Source organism: Giraffa tippelskirchi, chromosome 6 (assembly GCF_054371585.1).
Source record: "Giraffa tippelskirchi isolate mGirTip1 chromosome 6, T2T-mGirTip1v1.2.pri, whole genome shotgun sequence".
Lineage (NCBI taxonomy): Eukaryota > Metazoa > Chordata > Mammalia > Artiodactyla > Giraffidae > Giraffa > Giraffa tippelskirchi.
In genome coordinates, this window is record NC_137280.1 from 89,374,440 (window position 1) to 89,392,810 (window position 18,371).

The 18,371-nt window shown below is 53.4% G+C and overlaps 2 protein-coding genes, 1 long non-coding RNA gene and 1 other non-coding gene across 10 annotated transcripts in view; 1 reads left to right on the forward strand and 3 right to left on the reverse strand.

Annotated features, from left to right (window-relative positions):
* NFIX (nuclear factor I X) overlaps positions 1-4,358 on the reverse strand; it is a 105,143-nt gene extending 100,785 nt beyond the window's left edge. For 2 of the 6 annotated variants that reach the window (XM_081504435.1, XM_081504429.1), the window contains exon 1: positions 4,319-4,358. Coding sequence is in view for 1 of the 6 variants with exons in the window: in XM_081504438.1 (XP_081360564.1) it covers positions 349-387 (39 nt within the window). In the remaining 5 variants the exon portion in view is untranslated. Of the gene's footprint in view, positions 1-348; positions 2,191-4,259 lie in introns of those variants that run through there. The other 4 variants (XM_081504433.1, XM_081504428.1, XM_081504436.1 and 1 more) reach the window with 3 other exon arrangements.
* Positions 4,359-4,524: 166 nt separating this feature from the next.
* On the forward strand, positions 4,525-6,288 carry LOC145511383 (uncharacterized). 2 transcript variants are annotated; one of them, XR_014057827.1, is made up of 3 exons: positions 4,525-4,820; positions 5,432-5,491; positions 5,664-6,288. It is a non-coding gene; the product is annotated as an uncharacterized LOC145511383 (long non-coding RNA). The 2 variants fall into 2 exon arrangements; XR_014057828.1 differs by having other exon boundaries at positions 5,727-6,288.
* Positions 6,289-7,374: 1,086 nt separating this feature from the next.
* DAND5 (DAN domain BMP antagonist family member 5) lies at positions 7,375-14,595 on the reverse strand. Its single transcript, XM_081503025.1, is given in 4 exon segments — positions 7,375-7,538; positions 10,156-10,261; positions 14,291-14,424; positions 14,427-14,595. Coding segments are annotated over 4 exon segments (573 nt in total).
* On the reverse strand, positions 13,525-13,597 carry TRNAG-UCC (transfer RNA glycine (anticodon UCC)). The gene has a single exon. It is a non-coding gene; the product is annotated as a tRNA-Gly (tRNA).
* Positions 14,596-18,371: the final 3,776 nt, after the last annotated feature.

Below are 18,371 nucleotides of genomic sequence, written 5' to 3' on the forward strand. Positions count from 1 at the left end.
GGTAGTGTGAAAGTGTTAGTCACTCAGTCATGTCTGACTCTTTGTGACCCCACGGGCTGTAGCCTGCCAGATTCCTCTGTCCATGGGATTCTCCAGGCAAGCATACTGGAATGTGTAGCCTTTCCCTTCTCCAGGGGATCTTCTCTACCCAGGTATCGAACCCAGGTCTCCCACATTGCAAGCAGATTCTTTACCGTCTGAGCCACCAGGGACCCTCCTTGCCCCTCTGCAAATAGCCATGAAGCGGTAACCCCTCAGAAGTTCAGTCACCTTTGGCTCAGGCTTCTGCCTACCTGCCAGCCCGTCCTCCCAGCCCTGTTCCACAAGCTGTGCCCACTCCCTCCTTACCTTCCTGGTCCTGCATCTCGGCTCTGCTGCAACCAGCATCCCATACCCACTTCATACATGTATGCCATGTGTACACACACACACAACATCCATACACACACACAACAGCCATCCTTCCATTCACACACACCCTCACAGCACAACACCTTTCCCATGAGCACACATACACACTCTCTTCCTTTCACACTCACACATGTTCACACAAACAGAACATTTGTCCCCATATTCATGCACAGATCCACACTCAGAATTCTCTCCACACACTTACTCCCATACACACAACACCCCCCACTCTGTGCGCACACACATCCACTCTGCTCCCCTCTCCACAGCTGTCAGCTGGGAGGATTTTTGCAGAGAGGCTGAAGGACACAGTGGTGGTGGTGGGGCCTCCCTTCCCCCTACCCCTCTCCCCTGCAGAGCCCAGGTCTTAGGACCACACCTGGCTTTCAAGAAATCACAGGGGAGGAGGGTGCTGCCAGGGGGCTGGGCACAGCTGGAATGCCACAGCTGGAATCCCCCACATTCCTCCCTGCCGGGGCTGCCCACCTGGCTGCAGCTGGCAGCAGGTGTGTTCTTACAATGCAGGTGTGTGGGGAGAGGAGGAGGGGGGAGGAGCAGGCACCAGGCTGATGGCACTACCCAGCCAGGATGCTGGGGGCAATGGGAGGCAGTGCTGAAACATCTAGCCTCCAGCAGCCAGGTCCTGGGCCACCAAAGTTGGGGTCAAATGTGGCTGGGCTTGGTGGGCAGTGGGCAGGCCCTCCAGAGAGGACAATGAACATCTGGCAATAGGATCAGTGAAGAGCCAGGCTGCAGATGCTGCCAGGGTCGGGGAGGGGTGCTCTAGGCCCTCCTATCAGGACTGGGGATCCCCACTGTTTAAGAGAGCCTTATGTCTTCCCTGTCCAGCCTGGAGGGCATGGTCTGTGCCCAGGCCTGGGGTCCCAGCCTTGTGCTCGCTGCCCCCTCTGTGGGCTGGGAACCCCTATTGGGGACTGCAGAATCACAGGTCCCGCTGCCAAGGTGCCCCTGACCAGGCACCTGCATCCACGTCACACACACACACACACACACACACACACACACACACACACACCCCAGATTCCTACAGTTACACAGGCACAAAATCACAGACACATACAGGCATACCCAGACACACTAAGATGCAGACCCTCCTCCTCTTCTGGAGGGATCATATAAATGCCATAATCACACAGATACAGGATCACCCAGAGATGCTGTCTCACACCCTTGGTCCACAGACACACAAGCACACACACAGCCCCAGAGAGAATCCCACACAGACCTCCCCAGAGCCATCCCACAGAGTGATACCAGTAACACTCCAGTCACACACAAAGACCCTCACCCTCACATCGACACCTTCCCTAGAGATGCAGACATACACTGACCCACAGAGACACAACCACCAGACACAGTTATGCAAACCCCCAGCATCACCTGCTGAGCCCGGTTATGCATACACACAAGGCCACACAAAGTCACACAATGACACACAGTCTTACAGACCTTTTGAGCATAAACAGATGCTCTCAAAATCATCCATAGATGTGGCACACACAAAGTCACACAAAGACATACAGATGGCATACACAGGGGCACACAGATACACAAGAGCAGTCATGGTCACACACAGTTAGATCACACACTGACACCCAAAGACATACACAGGCACCCCCAGATCACACATGGGGGTGCTCAGGCTAGCCCTCAGCTGCACACAAGGTCCCGTAGACACACACTCACACGTGCCCCAGCAGCGCAGCCCTACCGGCTGAGGACAGGCAGGCGGCAGGACTTCCGGTGGCAAGCGCTCATCTGGAGGCAAGGAAAGAGCTGGGGAAACATTTCATTTGCAGCCGGCTGGAGACCCACCCCACCCGTCCTGGAAACCTGGCCCTGGCTCCTGAATGGGGCCTCTGTATCCGCCACCACCCAACCGACCAGGGTGTGGGTACCAGGGGGAGGGGGGGTGAGGCCAGCCACACCATGTCCCTGGCCAAGCGTCAGGGGCCACCCAGTCACACATCAGGGCCCAGGCTGGAGTCCTTCAGACCGGAGGAGCCCTCTTCACCCTCATCCCCTGCACATTTAGAGGACACTCCCCAAAGCCAGCCTACAGAGGGAAGTCAGAGGAGCCAGGCAGGGCCCCAGCTGGCCCTGGATCTCCAAGTGTCCCCTGTCTCAGGTCCACATATGTCCCCAGGCCGGGCAGCTGCCAGTCCCATGCCACAGGGCCACTCACTCCGACACCAAGGTCAGACGCCACGGGGTGTGACCGTATCTCTCTGTGTGTGGCAGTGTAGCCGGGCTCCTTGTGCTGCCTAGGGGTGGGGGTGGGGCTATCATAGGCCCTGTCTCCTGTCATCACACACTCACTGTCACACACACACTGTCACCGTCACACCTTCCATCACCCAGCCACACACAGCCGCCACTGTCTCGTCAGCCACACTGTCGCACATGCTGTCACACACAACCACACTGTCACACCTTCAACCACACACAGAGCTGCACTGTCACACCTTCAGCCAGCAACACTGCCTGTCACACCCTCAGCCCACGCTGTCACCCACAGAAATACCGTCACAGCCTCAATGATGCTGGTCACATATGCCTTCAACCACACTGTCTCACACCTCCTTACACTGACCCTGACACACTGACCCCCACCCTGTGTCAACATCACGTTGACCAGCAGGGGCACACTTGCCTACTCGGTCCGGGTGCCCCTGCAGCTGTGCTAGGCATGTGGCCACACAGAGTCACTGCCCTGCTCGGTCACAAGGAGGGGAAGCCAATCTCATCACTTCAGCCCCAAGGCGTAGCACGCAGCTGCCCCTGGAACAATGTTTGAACCCAACCAGTTACTCCAATAACTCAACAACACATCCTGATTGTCACAGAGCAGGTCACCAGAAGGTTCAGGCCACTCACTTTGGAATTGCTTACAGGTATTCTCATGATGCACGCTCAAGTGTCTCACTGTTGCAGGTGACAGGCACACATCTTGCGCTGACATACAACACCCAGAGTCCCCAGACAGAGCTACAAAGAAACAGTGGGGGACAGCCACATCACAGTGACAGGAACATCCTGTCACACAACAGCCACTCTCCTCACTGTCTGTCACAACATTGAGATGGCCCCTTAGCCCTCCCAACAGGCAGTCAGGGGTGCTAAATGACCCCCACAATAGTCACTAGGAAGCCCCCCAAGTCATGGAGACAGGGAGAGGCCCTCACTGCTACTCTCCTCTACCCACTGCATTCGGAGCCTGGAGAGCAGGGGGGCTAATGGACACGCAGCTGTAAGCGGTGGGTGCCAGCCCCCCATCTTATGAATATTCATCGGCTGGGGCTCTCCTGAAACCTGTGAGGAGTCGGAGGTCCCAGGCAGCTGGGCACCCCCTCCCATGCCAGGAGGCCCTCAGGTGAGGGGGGCACTCAGCTGAGCCCCAGCAGTTCTTGGAACCCACACCCAGTTACACACGTGAGCACATATAATTTTGTGAAACTAGACCCCTAGACACGCAAACAAGCATCACACAAACTCATAATCACACCCCACAACAGGGCCATCCACCATCACACACACATGCGCACATAAACACACACATACACACACTTGGCATGCAAACACAGACACATAGACTATCACATGAATGCACAAACACATAATCACGCCCACACCACAGACACTTGAACCACACACACACACACACACTCCAGGCATGAAAACACAAGGGCACACTGTCACAAGACCGCTATCACATCCAAACTACACAGACACCATCACACATAGGCATGAAAACACACACACACACAGATACACGGGATCTCACTCTGCCCACCCCTGACGTTTTACAGAAGGGGAAACTGAGGCACCGAGTGGCTGAAGTCCCCTTAAAGCAGGATGGCCCCTCCTGACTCCAGGCAGAGGCTACCTCCGGGCGCCCCCTGCTGGCTCGGCCCCTTCACGAGCGCGCGGTACGGGCACGCGCCTGACGTAACCATGGCATCCTCTTGGCACGAGCAGCCCGCGCGCAGGGAGGGCGGGGCGGGCGCGTTGCCATGGCGCCGGCGGGCCGCGTGAATGGGGCATTGTTCGCCCCGGCGCCCAGGCCAGGCTGTCCCGGACCCACCCGGACCCACTCGAGCCGGCAGAGACTGGGAGAGGCAGAGATGGGGAGAGACAGACAGAGCTGTAGATGGGGAAAGACACTTAGAAACCGAGTGAGAGACACAGATGGAGAAAGAGATGGGAGACCTGCAAGAGAAACGCACAAATAAGGAAGGACAGAGGGAAGGGGCCAAAGGAAGGCAGAGCCGGAGATCGAGATGGAATATGAAGGGCTTGAGTGGGAGACAGGACCAGTCAGCCGGTACCCACGGAGCCCATTCTGCCTGGCAACCAGGACACATAGACAAAGTCAGAGATGCTAAGAGGTGAGAAGAGACACTGCTATACAGAGATCCAGACAGGACGAGGGTCAGAGATAGGGAAGGAATGAAGGAAATGCTTTGAGCATGTCTGGTCCCACCCACCTGGGACCCCTCTCCACTCCCCTTTGGATCACGGGCCTTCCCTGGTCAGACCCTCTCAGAAGGCACACCTCTGTTCTACATGTCTTCACACTCCAACTGACAAGACCTCATTGCCACAGGGACCAAGTCAAGGACACTGCCCCAGACACTCCAAGACACCCTTATGGGCACAGTGACACCCACAGATATACACACAGACTCCCAGTGACCCAATCATGGTCCCAGCCAGACACACCCATATGACAGGGAATAGTACCCCACACCACCAGAGTGATGCTTAGAGTTACAGATGTAGCCCCATCAATGTACATCACACGAGGACCCTGCCAGTCTCAGTAACACATGACCACACACCACCACGCAGGCTCACACTCCATGGGATCACTGTCACATGTGCCCACACCAGACACACAGCATACCCTCACATATGCACTCATTGATACCTTCACAGACACACACATGCCCTCTTCTCAATCTGACCCACTGACTGGGTACCCTGTCCCCTGGTCCAGACTGATATCAGTGGGAATGCTGAGTCCAGATCTCCATGCTTGAGAGACATCAGTCACCAGGTGAGATTGGGAGGGGTGGGGAAGGAGGTGAAGCCCTATCCCTGTACACCTCAAAGGCTGGGTCAATCTGGGCCAGGGTGGTCCCCTAACTCCTCTGTGTCTGGGTCAGCTTGGCCCAAGTCTGAGCCAAGGGTGTCCCCTGGTGGCCATGTATATTCCCTGCACCCATCAGGTTGGGGTGGGAGTTGGTGTGGAGTAAAAGGAGCCCGCTGGCCCTGTCTGAATGGAAGGGCAGAGTGGACAGGCCAGACTCAACACACAGAACTCAGAGATGGGAAATCAGGCTCCAGAAGCAAGAACTCAGATCCAGAATTCATAGCCTGGAATCCAAACTCCGGAATTCAAAACCAGATCGCAGAATCAAATCTGAATCTAGATTCCCAGATACCAAGATCTAGAATCCGTATCCAAGAACTCAGGACCCAGAATCTAAAGTCCAGGTCCATGGGACTTCCCTGGTGGCTCAGTGATAAAGAATCCGCCTGCCTGTGCAGGAGACACAGGTTTGATCCCTGATCCGAGAAGATCCCCTGTACCACAGGGCAACTACACGTGTGCACCGCAACTACTGAGCCTGTGCTCTGGAGCCCGGGAGCTACAACTACTGAGTCCACATGCCCTTGAGCCCATGCTCCACAACAAGAGAAGCCACTTCTGTGAGAAGCCTGCAAACCGCAGCTAGAGGGTAGCCCCACTCTCCGCAACTAGAGAAAAGCCTGTGCAGCAACGAAGACTCAGCACAGCTAAAAATAATACATAAATAAATACAATCACTTTTAAAAATTAAAGAATAAAAATCCAGGTCCAAGTGTCCACAATCCAAAATCCAAAAATCTAGATCCTGTCCTCCAGAATCTAGAATCAAGGGCCCAGTGGGAAATTACCTGGCAGACCAGTGGTTAGGATGTGGTGACCTCCCTGCCAGGGCCCCAGGTTCAATCCCTCATTGGGGAACTAAAATCCCATAAGCTGCACAGGATGGCCAAAAACAAACAAGAAAAAATAATCGAGAACCCAGAATCCAGATCCAAGAACACCAGGTGTCCCTCGGAGCCAGCTCCCTGCCTTCTTCAATCCCCCACATTAGAGCCTTGGCAGCAGGGGCTTTGAGGACAGGATCACATTGAAGCGGCAGGAGAAGGAGCCCTGCGCCGACCACACAGAGCCTCTCCCACTTGCTGCCCCTGTGCATTTTCAAAGACGCACACATACACACACACCACCTCAATAGGATCTTCTACACAGACCCACATGCCCAGACATACAGCCTCACACACACACACACCATCACACACATCATCACACACATTACATCACATGCTCACCCTGACACACACCATCACCCAAAGACACCCAGAACTGCCACACACTCCTCCCAGCACCTGAACACACACCCATCTCTGTTCCTACATGATCTCAGAGCTGCCCCCAGCCCTGGCCAACCCCCTAAGCTCAGACACACAACCACCACACCCAGAGACCCACAAAAAGCCAGGACTCCCAGCCCTGCACACAGATACATTCACAGAATTGTGGAGGCTGGCATGCACACACACACACACACACACACACAAACTCTCCCAGGCACAGAGAAGCCCGTGTCTTGGCAGCCATGCAGCCCCTGGGAACGGGACCCCCGGGACAGGGCTCACCGTGCACCCGCATGCCCACCCCAGCCCTCCCCCGCCTGGCCGGCTGGCGGGCTTTAATACAGATGCCAAACTCATAATTGTAACTGAGGGTGACAGGGTCACCTTGAGCCCCAGATGCTCGCGCGGTGACAGATGGCGTTGGCAAACCTGATTATCGGGCCCCCGTGCCAGCGCCTGTGGCACCTGCATCCCCCGCTCCTCCCCGCTCCCCCAGCACTCATTACCCACCCATTACTGGGCCTGGGGGGTGGGGGTGGGGGCCAGCTGGCATTGCCCAGGAGGGGGCAGGGACTCCAGGGGCCCCCCCTGGCACCAAGGTTCCCAGCTGGCTTCCCGGCTGGCAGGAGGTGGGCACAGCTGAAGCAGGGTGTGGGGGGGAAACAGCCACCTCATGCCTGCCAGAGAGAGGGGTGCTCACAGTGCCAGGGCCAAGCTGCCCACTCGGACCCTGCTTGGGGTTGGCACAGAACCCTGGAGGGAGGAGGGACAGCATGCCCCTCTCTATGGGCCTCGGGTGACCCTCCCCCACTCAGGGCCCTTGGAGCAGGGCCTTGGGAGCGGCTTGTCTGGCCTGTTCCCACCCCCTTGTGCAGGCCTGTGGGGTCAGAGGTCACAGGTTCCCACGCCCCGCGGGCCCATCTGTTTCCTCAGGTCCCCTCCTCCTGCTCCCCTCACCTGGGGCCTTCCTTCCTGAGGCAGGAAGAGGGCTGAGAGGGGCCTGGCCAGCCCCCCACCCTGCGCTCCAGGGGGCATTTGGAGGGAACCCCGACAGCGCCACATGTCCCCGCATCTGTGCCAGACGGGTCCATCTGCTAGGGCCCTGGTTCCAGCCGCCCAAAGCCAGGCTGCCCTCGTCCACTGCAGAGCCTGCGCCCAGCTGAGGAAAGGGCACCCCAGATGCCCACGCTCCAGTCCAGGGCCACCCATTCCCAGGAAACCTGACTGGAGGGACACACACACACATATCTACACACACACACACACATATCTACACACACATACCATCTACACACACACATATCTACAAACACACACACATATCTACACACACACTACACACATGTACACACCATCTACACACACAAATCTATCTACACACACATCTAAGCACACGTATCTACACACACATACACACAGATCTACACACACATGTCTGTTTAGTTGCTAAGTCCTGTCTGACTCTTTTGCAACCCCATGGACTGTAGCCCACCAGGCTCCTCTGTCCATGGGATCTTCCAGGCAAGAATACTAGAGTGTGTTGCCGTTTCTTTCTCCAGGGGCATCTTCCCCCCTCAGGGATCAAATCCACATCCCCTGCATTGGCAGGGGGATTTTTCACCACTGAGCTACCAGGGAAGCCCCCACACACATATACACACACACACACACAACTAGATTCGGTCAACCTTTATGGTTCCTGTTCCTGTAGATGCCACACTGAGCTTGACGCTGTGTGGAGACTTGGGGTTGGCGGGGAATGACAGGAGGGGGCAGATGGGTCCTGTCTCTGACTCAGAGAGCCCAGGTTTCCCCTAGCAGCTCCATCTGTCTCCTGGCCTTGGTTTCTCGGGATCCCTAGGACCGGGTCAGCACTGTGCCTCCCAGTCTGGGCTAGGCCATCTGTCCTCCCTGCAGCTGGGAGTGTCTTTGACTCATTCTATGAGAGGAGGTCCAGCTCAGTGGTTTAAAACAGGAACCACCAGGTCTTGGGTTTGAATGCTGCCTCTGCCACATACTGCTGTGTGACTCTGAGGAAGTGATTTTGTCTCTTGGGGCCTCAGTTTCCTTTTCCATAAAATGGGATGTTACTGGGACTTCTTTGGTGGTCCAGCGGTTAAGACACTGCACTTCCACTACAGGGAGTGTGAGTTCAATACCTGGTCAGGGATCTAATATCCCACATGCTGAGTGGAGTAGCCAAAAAGTAAAAAAAGACATAAAAGAATGCTACTAACCCCTATATCCGGAGAAGGCAATGGCACCCCACTCCAGTACTCTTGCCTGGAAAATCCCATGGATGGAGGAGCCTGGTAGGCTGCAGTCCATGGGGTTGCTAGGAGTCGGACACGACTGAAGCGACTTAGCAGCAACCCCTATATCATGGGGCTACTCTGAGGATGACTTAAGTTGTGAAAGAAGTGAAAATGTTAATCGCTCAGTCGTGTTCAACTCTTTGCGACCCCATAGACTGTAGCCCGCCAGCCTCCTCTGTCCATAGAATTATCCAGGCAAAAATACTGGAGTGGGTAGCCATTCCCTTCTCCAGGAGACTTTCCCGGCCCAAGGATCGGACCCAGGTCTCCTGCATTACAGGCAGATTCTTTACCATCTGAGCCACGAGTTAGTGCCTATCAAACACTTAAGAGCTGCTGCTGCTGCTAAGTCGCTTCAGTCGTGTCCGACTCTGTGCGACCCCATGGACTGCAGCCTGCTGAGTCTCGACCCCATGGACTGCAGCCTGCTGAGTCTCTGTCCATGGGATTTTCCAGGCAAGAGTACTGGAGTGGGTTGCCATTGCCTTCTCCGACACTTCAGAGCAGGGCCTGGCAAACAGGGAGTGCTCAATAAACGTGCACTTTGACCCCCCAGCTGGGGCTGGGCCTGGCGTCCCCAGGAGCAGGGAGGACTCTGGAGATCCGACTGGCTGTCCCTGCATCCCTGGTTGCTGGACCCAGTGGACGGTCCAGGTCTGCACCCCTCTCAGCCTGTCTTCTTGCATCTCTCCAAGGTACGTGCATCTGTGTGTCTATCTGTGATGCTCAGCTCATGCCTTTGGGCTTCACTGACTCTTCTCATCCCAGGCGGGGCTAGTGATAAAGAACCCACCTGCCAATGCAGGAGACATAAGAGACTAGAGTTCGATCCCTGTGTCGGGAAGATCCCCTGGAGGAGGAAATGGCAACCCACTGCAGTATTCTTGTCTGGGAAATCCCATGGACAGAGGAGCCTGGCAGACTACAGTCCATGGAGTTGCAGAGTCGGACACGACTGAAGCGTCTTAACACACACAACATCCCTGAACTAGCACAGTGGACGTCTTCACCTGCTGACTGGAGGATGGGCTACCTGCTCAACACCAGAGGACCACGGGTGCCAAGTGCTTGCGAGCAGCACACAGCTGTTGGAGAGAATAAGCAGGACAGATTTCAAGGCAGGATGTAGGAGGAGCAACAGTAGCCAAACAGAGGTGATTGCAAAAGTGGACAGCCATGCAGCCCAGCCCAGAGAGCATCGGGAGCCGGAGGCAGAGAAATGAGTCAAGAGCAGTGGAGTCTGGACTTCCCTGGTGGTCCAGTGATTACGAATCTGCTTGCCAATGTAGGGGACACAGGTTTGCTTCCCTGGTCCAGGAAGATCTAGATGGTCCAGATGCTGAGGGGCAACTAAGCCCGCATGCCACAACTACTGACCCCGAGTGCCGCAACTACTAAAACCCTGCACCCTAGAGCCTGTGCCCTGCAACAAGAGAAGACATTGCAATGAGAAGCTACGAACCACAACTAGAGAGTAGCCTTCACTCACTGCAGCTAGAGAAAGCCCTCACATAGCAATGAAGACCCAGTACAGCCAAAATTAAATAATAAATAAATAAAATTTTAAGAGAGAGAGCAGTGGAGTCTGGAGCCAGGGACTCCATCCTACCTTGCCTGGGTTCAATATTGACTCTGCCAACTGCTGGCTGTGTGAGTTGGGGCGACTTACTCAACCTCTCTGGGCCGCAGTTTCCTCATCTGCAAAATCATCAACATTCAACCAGGGGAAAAAAAACCCAAAACTGCTCTAGGCCTTTCAAAACAGAATTAATGCAGACCAAGGCTGCTTTTCAGAAGCAGGAGACGATGAGGTGGCCTGGGGACTGGCACTTCTAGGAAGCTGCTGCCACCTTTGGGGTGAGGGACAGTGGGAAGGGTGGTATTCCAGGATCCCTGGGTAGGGGGGGTGGATTAAACAGAAAACCCTTAGCTCACTGCCTGGTACATAGTCGGTACTCAATAAATGCTAGTTCTTCCTGTGAGCCCTTCCAACTTAGTGGATCCAGAACTTGCTTCCAGAACATGGTCCTTCTATGCTTAAACCTTGCACCCCACCATCCCCTCTGCCTACATTTATATCTCTGCAACCCTTCCCTGCTCTCTCTGCCCCAGCCACCCTGGCCTCCTCACTGTTCTTTTTTTTTTTTTTTTTTAATATTTATTTATTCGGCTGTACCAGATCTTAGTTGCAGCATGTGGATCTCAGTTATGGCATGTATTAACAGGATCTAGTCCCCTGACCAGGGATCAAACCCTGGCTCCCTGCACTGGCAGCACAGAGTCTCAGCCACTGGACCACCAGGGAATCCCCTCTTTTCTGTTCTTTTAATTGAAGTATGTGTATGTGTGTGCTCAGCCGCTTCAGTCATGTCTGTTTGCAACCCCACAGACTGTAGCCTGCCAGGCTCCTCTGTTCATGGGATTCTCTAGCAAGAATACGGGAGTGAGTTGCCATGCAGTCCTCCAGGAGATCTTCCTGACCCAGAGATCGAACCCATGTCTCTATGTCTCCTGCATTGCAGGCAGATTCTTAAGCACTGGTGCCACCTGGAAGCCCCTAATCAACGTAGAGTTGATTTTCAGTGTTGTGCTAATTTCTGCTGTACAGCAAAGTGACTCAATTATACATATATACACCTTCTTTTTTATATTCTTTTCTACTATGGTTTATCCCAGGAGATTGGATATAGTTCCCTGTGCTATACAGTAGGACCTTGTTGTCTATCCATTCTAAATGTAATAGTTTGCATCTAGTAATCCCAAACTCCCACTCTGCCCTCCCCAACCCCTTTCCCCACTGGCAGCCACAATCTGGTTTTCTGTGTCTGTGACTCTGTTTCTGTTTTGTAGATAGGTTCATTTGTGCTATATTTTAGATTCCACACTTTCTCTTTCTGACTTCATTCACTTGAATGATAATCTCTAGTTGCATCCATGTTGCTGCCAATTGTGTTATTTCATTCCTTTTTACAGCTGAGTAGTACTCCATTGTATATATGTATCACATCTTCTTTATCCATTTATCTGTTGATGGACATTTAGGCTGTTTCCATGTCTTGGCTATTGTGAATGGTGCTGCTATGGACATAGGAGTGCACATATCTTTTTGAATTACAGTTTGGTTTGGGTATTGGCCCAGGAGTGGGATTGCTGGATCATATGGTAGTTCTGTTCCTTGCTGTTCTTTCAGTGTACCAAACTTGTGCATGTGTGCGTGCTATGTCGCTTCAGTCATGTCCAACTATGTGTGACCCTATGGACTGTAGCCCACCGGGTTTCTCTATTCATAGGATTCTCCATGCAAGAATACTGGAATGGATTGCCATGCCCTCCTCCAGGGGATCTTCCCAACCCAGGGACCAAACCTGACTCTCTTGTCTTGGCAGGCGGGTTCTTTACCACTAGCACCACCTGGCAACCCCACACCAAATGTATGCCTGCCTCCAAACCATTGCCTCTATTGTGCCTTCCACCTGGATCTCTCTTCCATCCATCCTTCCCAGAGCTCATTCCAACTCATCCTTTCTCCCTCAGAAGCACATCCAAGACAAATTTCACCCTCCTGGTGGTCTCTCTCTTAGCACTCTCATCTCTTTCTTCAGGGGCTTATAAGGCGTGTTATGTCTCTTTAGAGGATTGCTAATGTTCCTCTCTCTCCCAGAATATCTACTCCCTGAAGACAGGGACTCTCTCCCTCTTGTTTACATCTATAGCCCCAGGCGGTTCATCATAACAAAATCAAACACCAAACCCTAACACTCTGCCCAGCCCATGCTACTCACCTTCAAGGAACTCACTCCTTTCCAGCATGCTGTGAGGCTGGAAGCATTATTATCCCCATTTACAGATGAGGACATAGAGGCTCAAAGAAGTCCCTAGCTTGCCTAGAGGGTACACGGTTGGATCCCAGGCCAAGGGTCCCCTCCACTGGGTGCCATACGGGACAATGGAGGTGGCTGGTCCAGAGCTGGGGGATCACCACTGAGTTGCCTGGATTCCGTGAAGGTTTGCTGAATGGTTAGCAAGCCAAGGGGTCTTGGGAACTGACATGCTGGTAGGCATGGTCCCCCAAGCTAGAGAAGGAAATGGCAACCCATTCCAGTATTCTTGCCTGGAAAATCCCATTGCCTGGACAGAAGCCTGGCAGGCTACAGTCCATAGGATCGCAAGAGTCGGGCACAAGTTAACGACTAAACCACCACCAGGCATGGTCCCAGACAGTTTGCATGAGTTCTCAGCTATCTTTTTAAAAATATTTATTTATTTGGCTGGCCCAGGTCTTCATTGCGGCATGTAGGATCTTTGTTTAATTGCAGCCCAACTCTTAGTTGTGGTATGTGGGATCTAGTTCCCTGACCAGGGATCAAACCCGGGCCCTCTGCAGTGGAAGTGCAGAGTCCTAGCCACTGGACCACCAAGGAAGTCTCAGTTCTCAATTATTATTAACTGTCTTTTGCAAAGGTGGGAATTGAGGCACAAAGGAAAGCCACTTGCTCCCGGTCACACAGAAATCAGCAGCTAAGGCAGAAGTTGAGCTGAAGTACGCCTAGCTTCATAGCTTGGGCCATAAAGAACACTTGATAGGAATTACCAGAACCTTTATGGAGCACCAACTGAAGGCAGCTGACAGTGCTCCCTGTACCCCTCTCATTCAGGCTGCCCAATAGCCCTTAGAAGGCAAGTACTACTATTACTTATTCATTTATTCAACAAACACTGTGTGCCTGGCTCTGCTGTGCTAGAGCAGGGATGGGGCTACAGAAGTGATTAAGGCAGGACTTCCCTGATGGTTCAGTGGCTAAGACTCCATGCTGCCAATGCAGGGGGGCCTGGGATCAATCCCTGGTCAGGGAACTAGATCCCACCTGCCACAACCAAAAAACCCTTCACGCCCTCTGTCCACGAGATGGAAAAACAGACTCAGGGGACAGGGTGGCCCTAAGCAGAAGCTGGGGCCAAGATGGTGGCAATTGCATTGGCCCAGGTGGGAGAGAAAACTAAAGATCAGAGACATTCAGCTGAAACATGCAAGGGTGACCCCAGTCTGGTGCCACAGCCTGTGCTCGATCAGCACTGAGCCCGAGCCCTCTCCTCCCTCCTACCTGTACACTTACTTGCGTGAGGGGCCAAGCCTTGCATACCTCTGAGGCCACTTCCCATGGAGCCAGTGGCGGAGATACAGCGGCAGCCACATCCTGCCCATGCTGCAGCCTGCCTGTCCCTAGTTACCCAGTTTGGTGCAGTCCAAGAAGGTCTTCTGGCTGCCAAGGGCAAAGGGTGGCACTAGGAAGGCTGGGGCCCCTTGACCCAGAGACTGGGTCTGATTGGCAGCAGCCCTGGGCTGAGCTGGAAGATCTCGGGGTCCAGGCTTCCCCAAACCTATGGGCAGCCAGGCCCCACTGAGCTGGCTGAGGATCATGGGTCTGTCTGTCTGTTGATCAGTCTGGGACTGGGTTTAGGGCCTTGGGCAGCCATCCCTGCTGTCTGGTAATTGGAATCTGGGGTCTCCAGATCCACTTTTTTCTTTTTTTTGGCCCTTTTTCAAGGCTTGCAGGATCTGTTTCCCCACCAGGGATCAAACTCAGGCACAGCAGTGAAAGCACCAAGTCCTAACCACCAGACCACCAGAGGACTCCTTCCAGAGCCACTTTGAATGATTTGCCCCCTACCTGGGCAGCCTGGGAGGCACCTCTGCAAACCTACAATGGGGAGAAGAGTAAAACCCCTACCTGCTGGGTTCTCACCCCTCCCCCTAACCTGGCAGGGTATCTGGGGACCGGGCTGTGAGTGTGTAGGCTGTGGAGACCAAGAAGGGTCAGTGTAGAAAGAGGGGTTCAAGACACGATGCTGAACTCCCTAAGGGGCTCATTTACCATTGGGGCCTCATTCATCCTTTAGCAAACTCAGACTTTATGGTTGGGTTTCTCGGGCTTCACTTTTGTTTTTTTTTTGCAAAACACCTCAAATTTTACTCATGGTACAATAGTATTTAATAAGCGCTATGTTGGTATAGAAAAACACACAGCCTGTAGCTCATCCTTTAAAACCAGAACAGCCGAGTGAAAAGTTGGTCGAGATTCTTAGTTTTACTTGAAAAATAAAAACAAACAAAAAACTAAGGTACATATTGGGAATTGAACTACTACAGGTCTTCTTCTATAGATGTGACATCCATGTTTTCTGGTCAGTGATATCCTATCAAACACTGTACCAAACACATTGTTAATTGGCTGTACCCCAAGACAAAATGTTTTTGGTGTTAAAAAAAAATTCTTTTTAATAATAAAAAAAAAAGACAATGTACTGAATCTAAGCAGACAGATGACCAGTAAAGTGGTTTGCTATCTCCTACCTGTGCCGAGCTAGACCATGGAACACTATCTTGGTAGTGCCACTCTGTTAGTTTTTTTTTTTTTAAGCTTTTTAATTTTTTTTTTTACTTTTAAAAATTTTTATGTATTTTTGGCTGTGCTGGGTCTTTGTTGCTATGCAGGCTTTTCTCTAGTTGTGGGGAGCAGGGGTGACTCTAGTTGCGGTACACAATTTTCTCATTGTGGTGGCTTCTCTTGTTGCAGGGCATGGGCTCTGGAGCACAGGCTCAGTAGTGGTGGCACATGGGCTTAGTCGCTCTGAGACATGTGGGATCTTCCAGGATCAGGGATCGAACCCATGTCTCCTGCATTGGCAGGCAGATTCTTTACCACTGAGCCACCAAGGAAGAACTCAGACTTCACTCTTGACAGTGAAACTTCCTGACTGTGCAGTCTCAAGTCCCTGAATCTCCCTGGGCCTCAGTTTCCTCTTCTGTAATATGGGGTTAACAACAGTCCCTACCTGGGGGAATTCCCTGGAGGTCCAGAGGTTAGGATTCTTGTGTTCTCACCGCCATGGCCGGGGTTCAATCCCTGGTTGGGGAACTAAGATCCTGCAAGCTGGGTGGTGTGGCCAAAAAACAAGACAAAAGAAAAAGTCAATCTCTATTTAGCAGGCTTGTTCTGAAGGCTGGAGATAATTTCTGTAAGGAGCTTCAAGCAGAGGTTGGTACACAGTAGCACCGTGAGTAAGCTATGATGAACACATTGTTGGTTTGGGTTTTTTTTTTTTTCCCTTTAGCACAAATTAGAGGCCAGGAATGATTCTGAGCCCTGAGGTTACAGATGGACAACACAGAAAATGGGTCTTCACTGGCACAGGGTTTTTTTTTTTTTTTTTTTTTTTTTTTTAACATTTTTTTATTTGGCTGCACCAGGTTCTAGTTGCAGCATGTGAACTCTTGGTTGCAGCATGTGAGATCTAGTTCGCTGACAAGGGATCAAACTCAGGCCCTCTGCACTGGGAGCTCAGAAACTTAATCACTGGACCACCAGGGAAGTTCCTGGCACAGACTTTAAATTGAACTGCAGAAAACAGGCAACACAGGATAAATAAGATGATTTCAGAGTCTTAACTGTTGAAAAGTGAAAGTTGCTCAGTCGTGAATGCCTCTTTGCATCCCCATAGACTGTAACAGTCCATGGAATTCTCCAGGCCAAAATACTGGAGTGGGTAGCTGTTCCCTTCTCCAGGAGATCTTCCCAACCCAGGGATCGAATCCAGGTCTCCCACATTGCAGGTGGATTTTACCAGCAGAGCCACGAGGGAAGACCCTAAACTGTTAGGAAAAGACTAAAGTGGGAGGTGCTTTAGAGGGGTCGGGGCCCCCAGGGTAGTCAGGGAAGGTCCCCCTGTGGAGGTAGCATTTTTGCAGAGACCCTAGGTGGGAACAGCACAGTGGGGAGTAGTGGTTGGAGTGCTCGAGGCAGATAAACGATCGGCCGCGTCGTGTTAGGCTTTGGGACCTCGGGGTCGCCTGGCCCTGGCATCTGCGAGGCCCCCGTCTCGCACCCAGGTGAGGAGCTGCAGCCAGGGGGGCCATGAGAAGCGGCCGAGCCGGTCCTCCCCGCCCCCCTCTGAACAGCGAGTGTGATGGGGTGCGCTTGCCCTCTGGCGGCAACTCTCGGCATTGTATGGCGTCCGTGCCCTGGACACCAGCCTCCTAGCTCCCCACGTGAAGGTGCACAGGTACCTCCCCTAAGGTCTACATCTGATCCCCTGAGTGCGCCCCGCTCTGCGATCTTCCCTTCCGCTGTCCTCTAGACCGAGTTGATGGCAGCTCCGTCCTGCCAGATACTAAGGCTCCAAACTTGGGAGCATCTTGAATCCCTGTCTCTGACTCCACTCCTTCCCCAGTTTGGTATGACGGCAAGTCCCATCCACTTCAGAATCTGTCCAGAATTCGCCGACTTCTCACTGCCTCCTCGGTCCCGCACCTGGACATGGTCTCCATCATCTCCCACCTGAACTTGAGCAGTCCCTCCGCCCTGGGACCCCAGCTCCCGCCTCCTTCCTCCCCCAAATCTGTTCCCCGTACAGCCCCCAGAGAGCGCCTGTGAGCACCTGAGGCAGGGCACGCCCTTTCTCTGCTCCTACCCGTTCAGGGATCCCATCTCACTCAGTAACAGCAAAAAAATTCTCCCTGCAGCCCTCCAGGCCTCGCCCTGTCTGCTCCCATCACCTCCCCACACACCCCCAACCCCTACTCCCCACCCCCCATCCCCTACCCCCACCCCATCCCGCACACCCATCTCTCTGCACTCTTTCCCCGTTTTCTCACTGCCTCCAGTCACGCGGTGCTGTGCTCAGTCGCTCAGTCATGTCTGACTCTTTGCAACCCCATGGACTCCTCTCTGCAGCCCGCTAGGCTCTTCTGTCCATGGGATTCTCCAGGCAAGGATACTGGAGTGGGTTGCCATGCCCTGCTCCAGGGGATCTTCCCCATCTCGGGATAGAATCTTGTCTCTCTTGTCTCTCGAGTCTCCTGCAGTGCAGGTAGATTCTTTACCGCACTCCGGACCTCTTTACTATTCTCTAGAGTCACCAGGCCAGAGAAGGCAATGGCACCCCACTCCAGTACTCCTGCCTGGAAACTCCCACGGAGGAGCCTGGTAGGCTGCAGTCCATGGGGTCGCAAAGAGTAGGACACGACTGAGCGACTTCACTTTCACTTTTCCCTTTCATGCACTGGAGAAGGAAATGGCAACCCACTCCAGTGTTCTTGCCTGGAGAATCCCAGGGACGGGGGAGCCTGGTGGGCTGCCGTCTATGGGGTCGCACAGAGTCGGAACGACTGAGCGACTTCACTTTCACTTTTCCCTT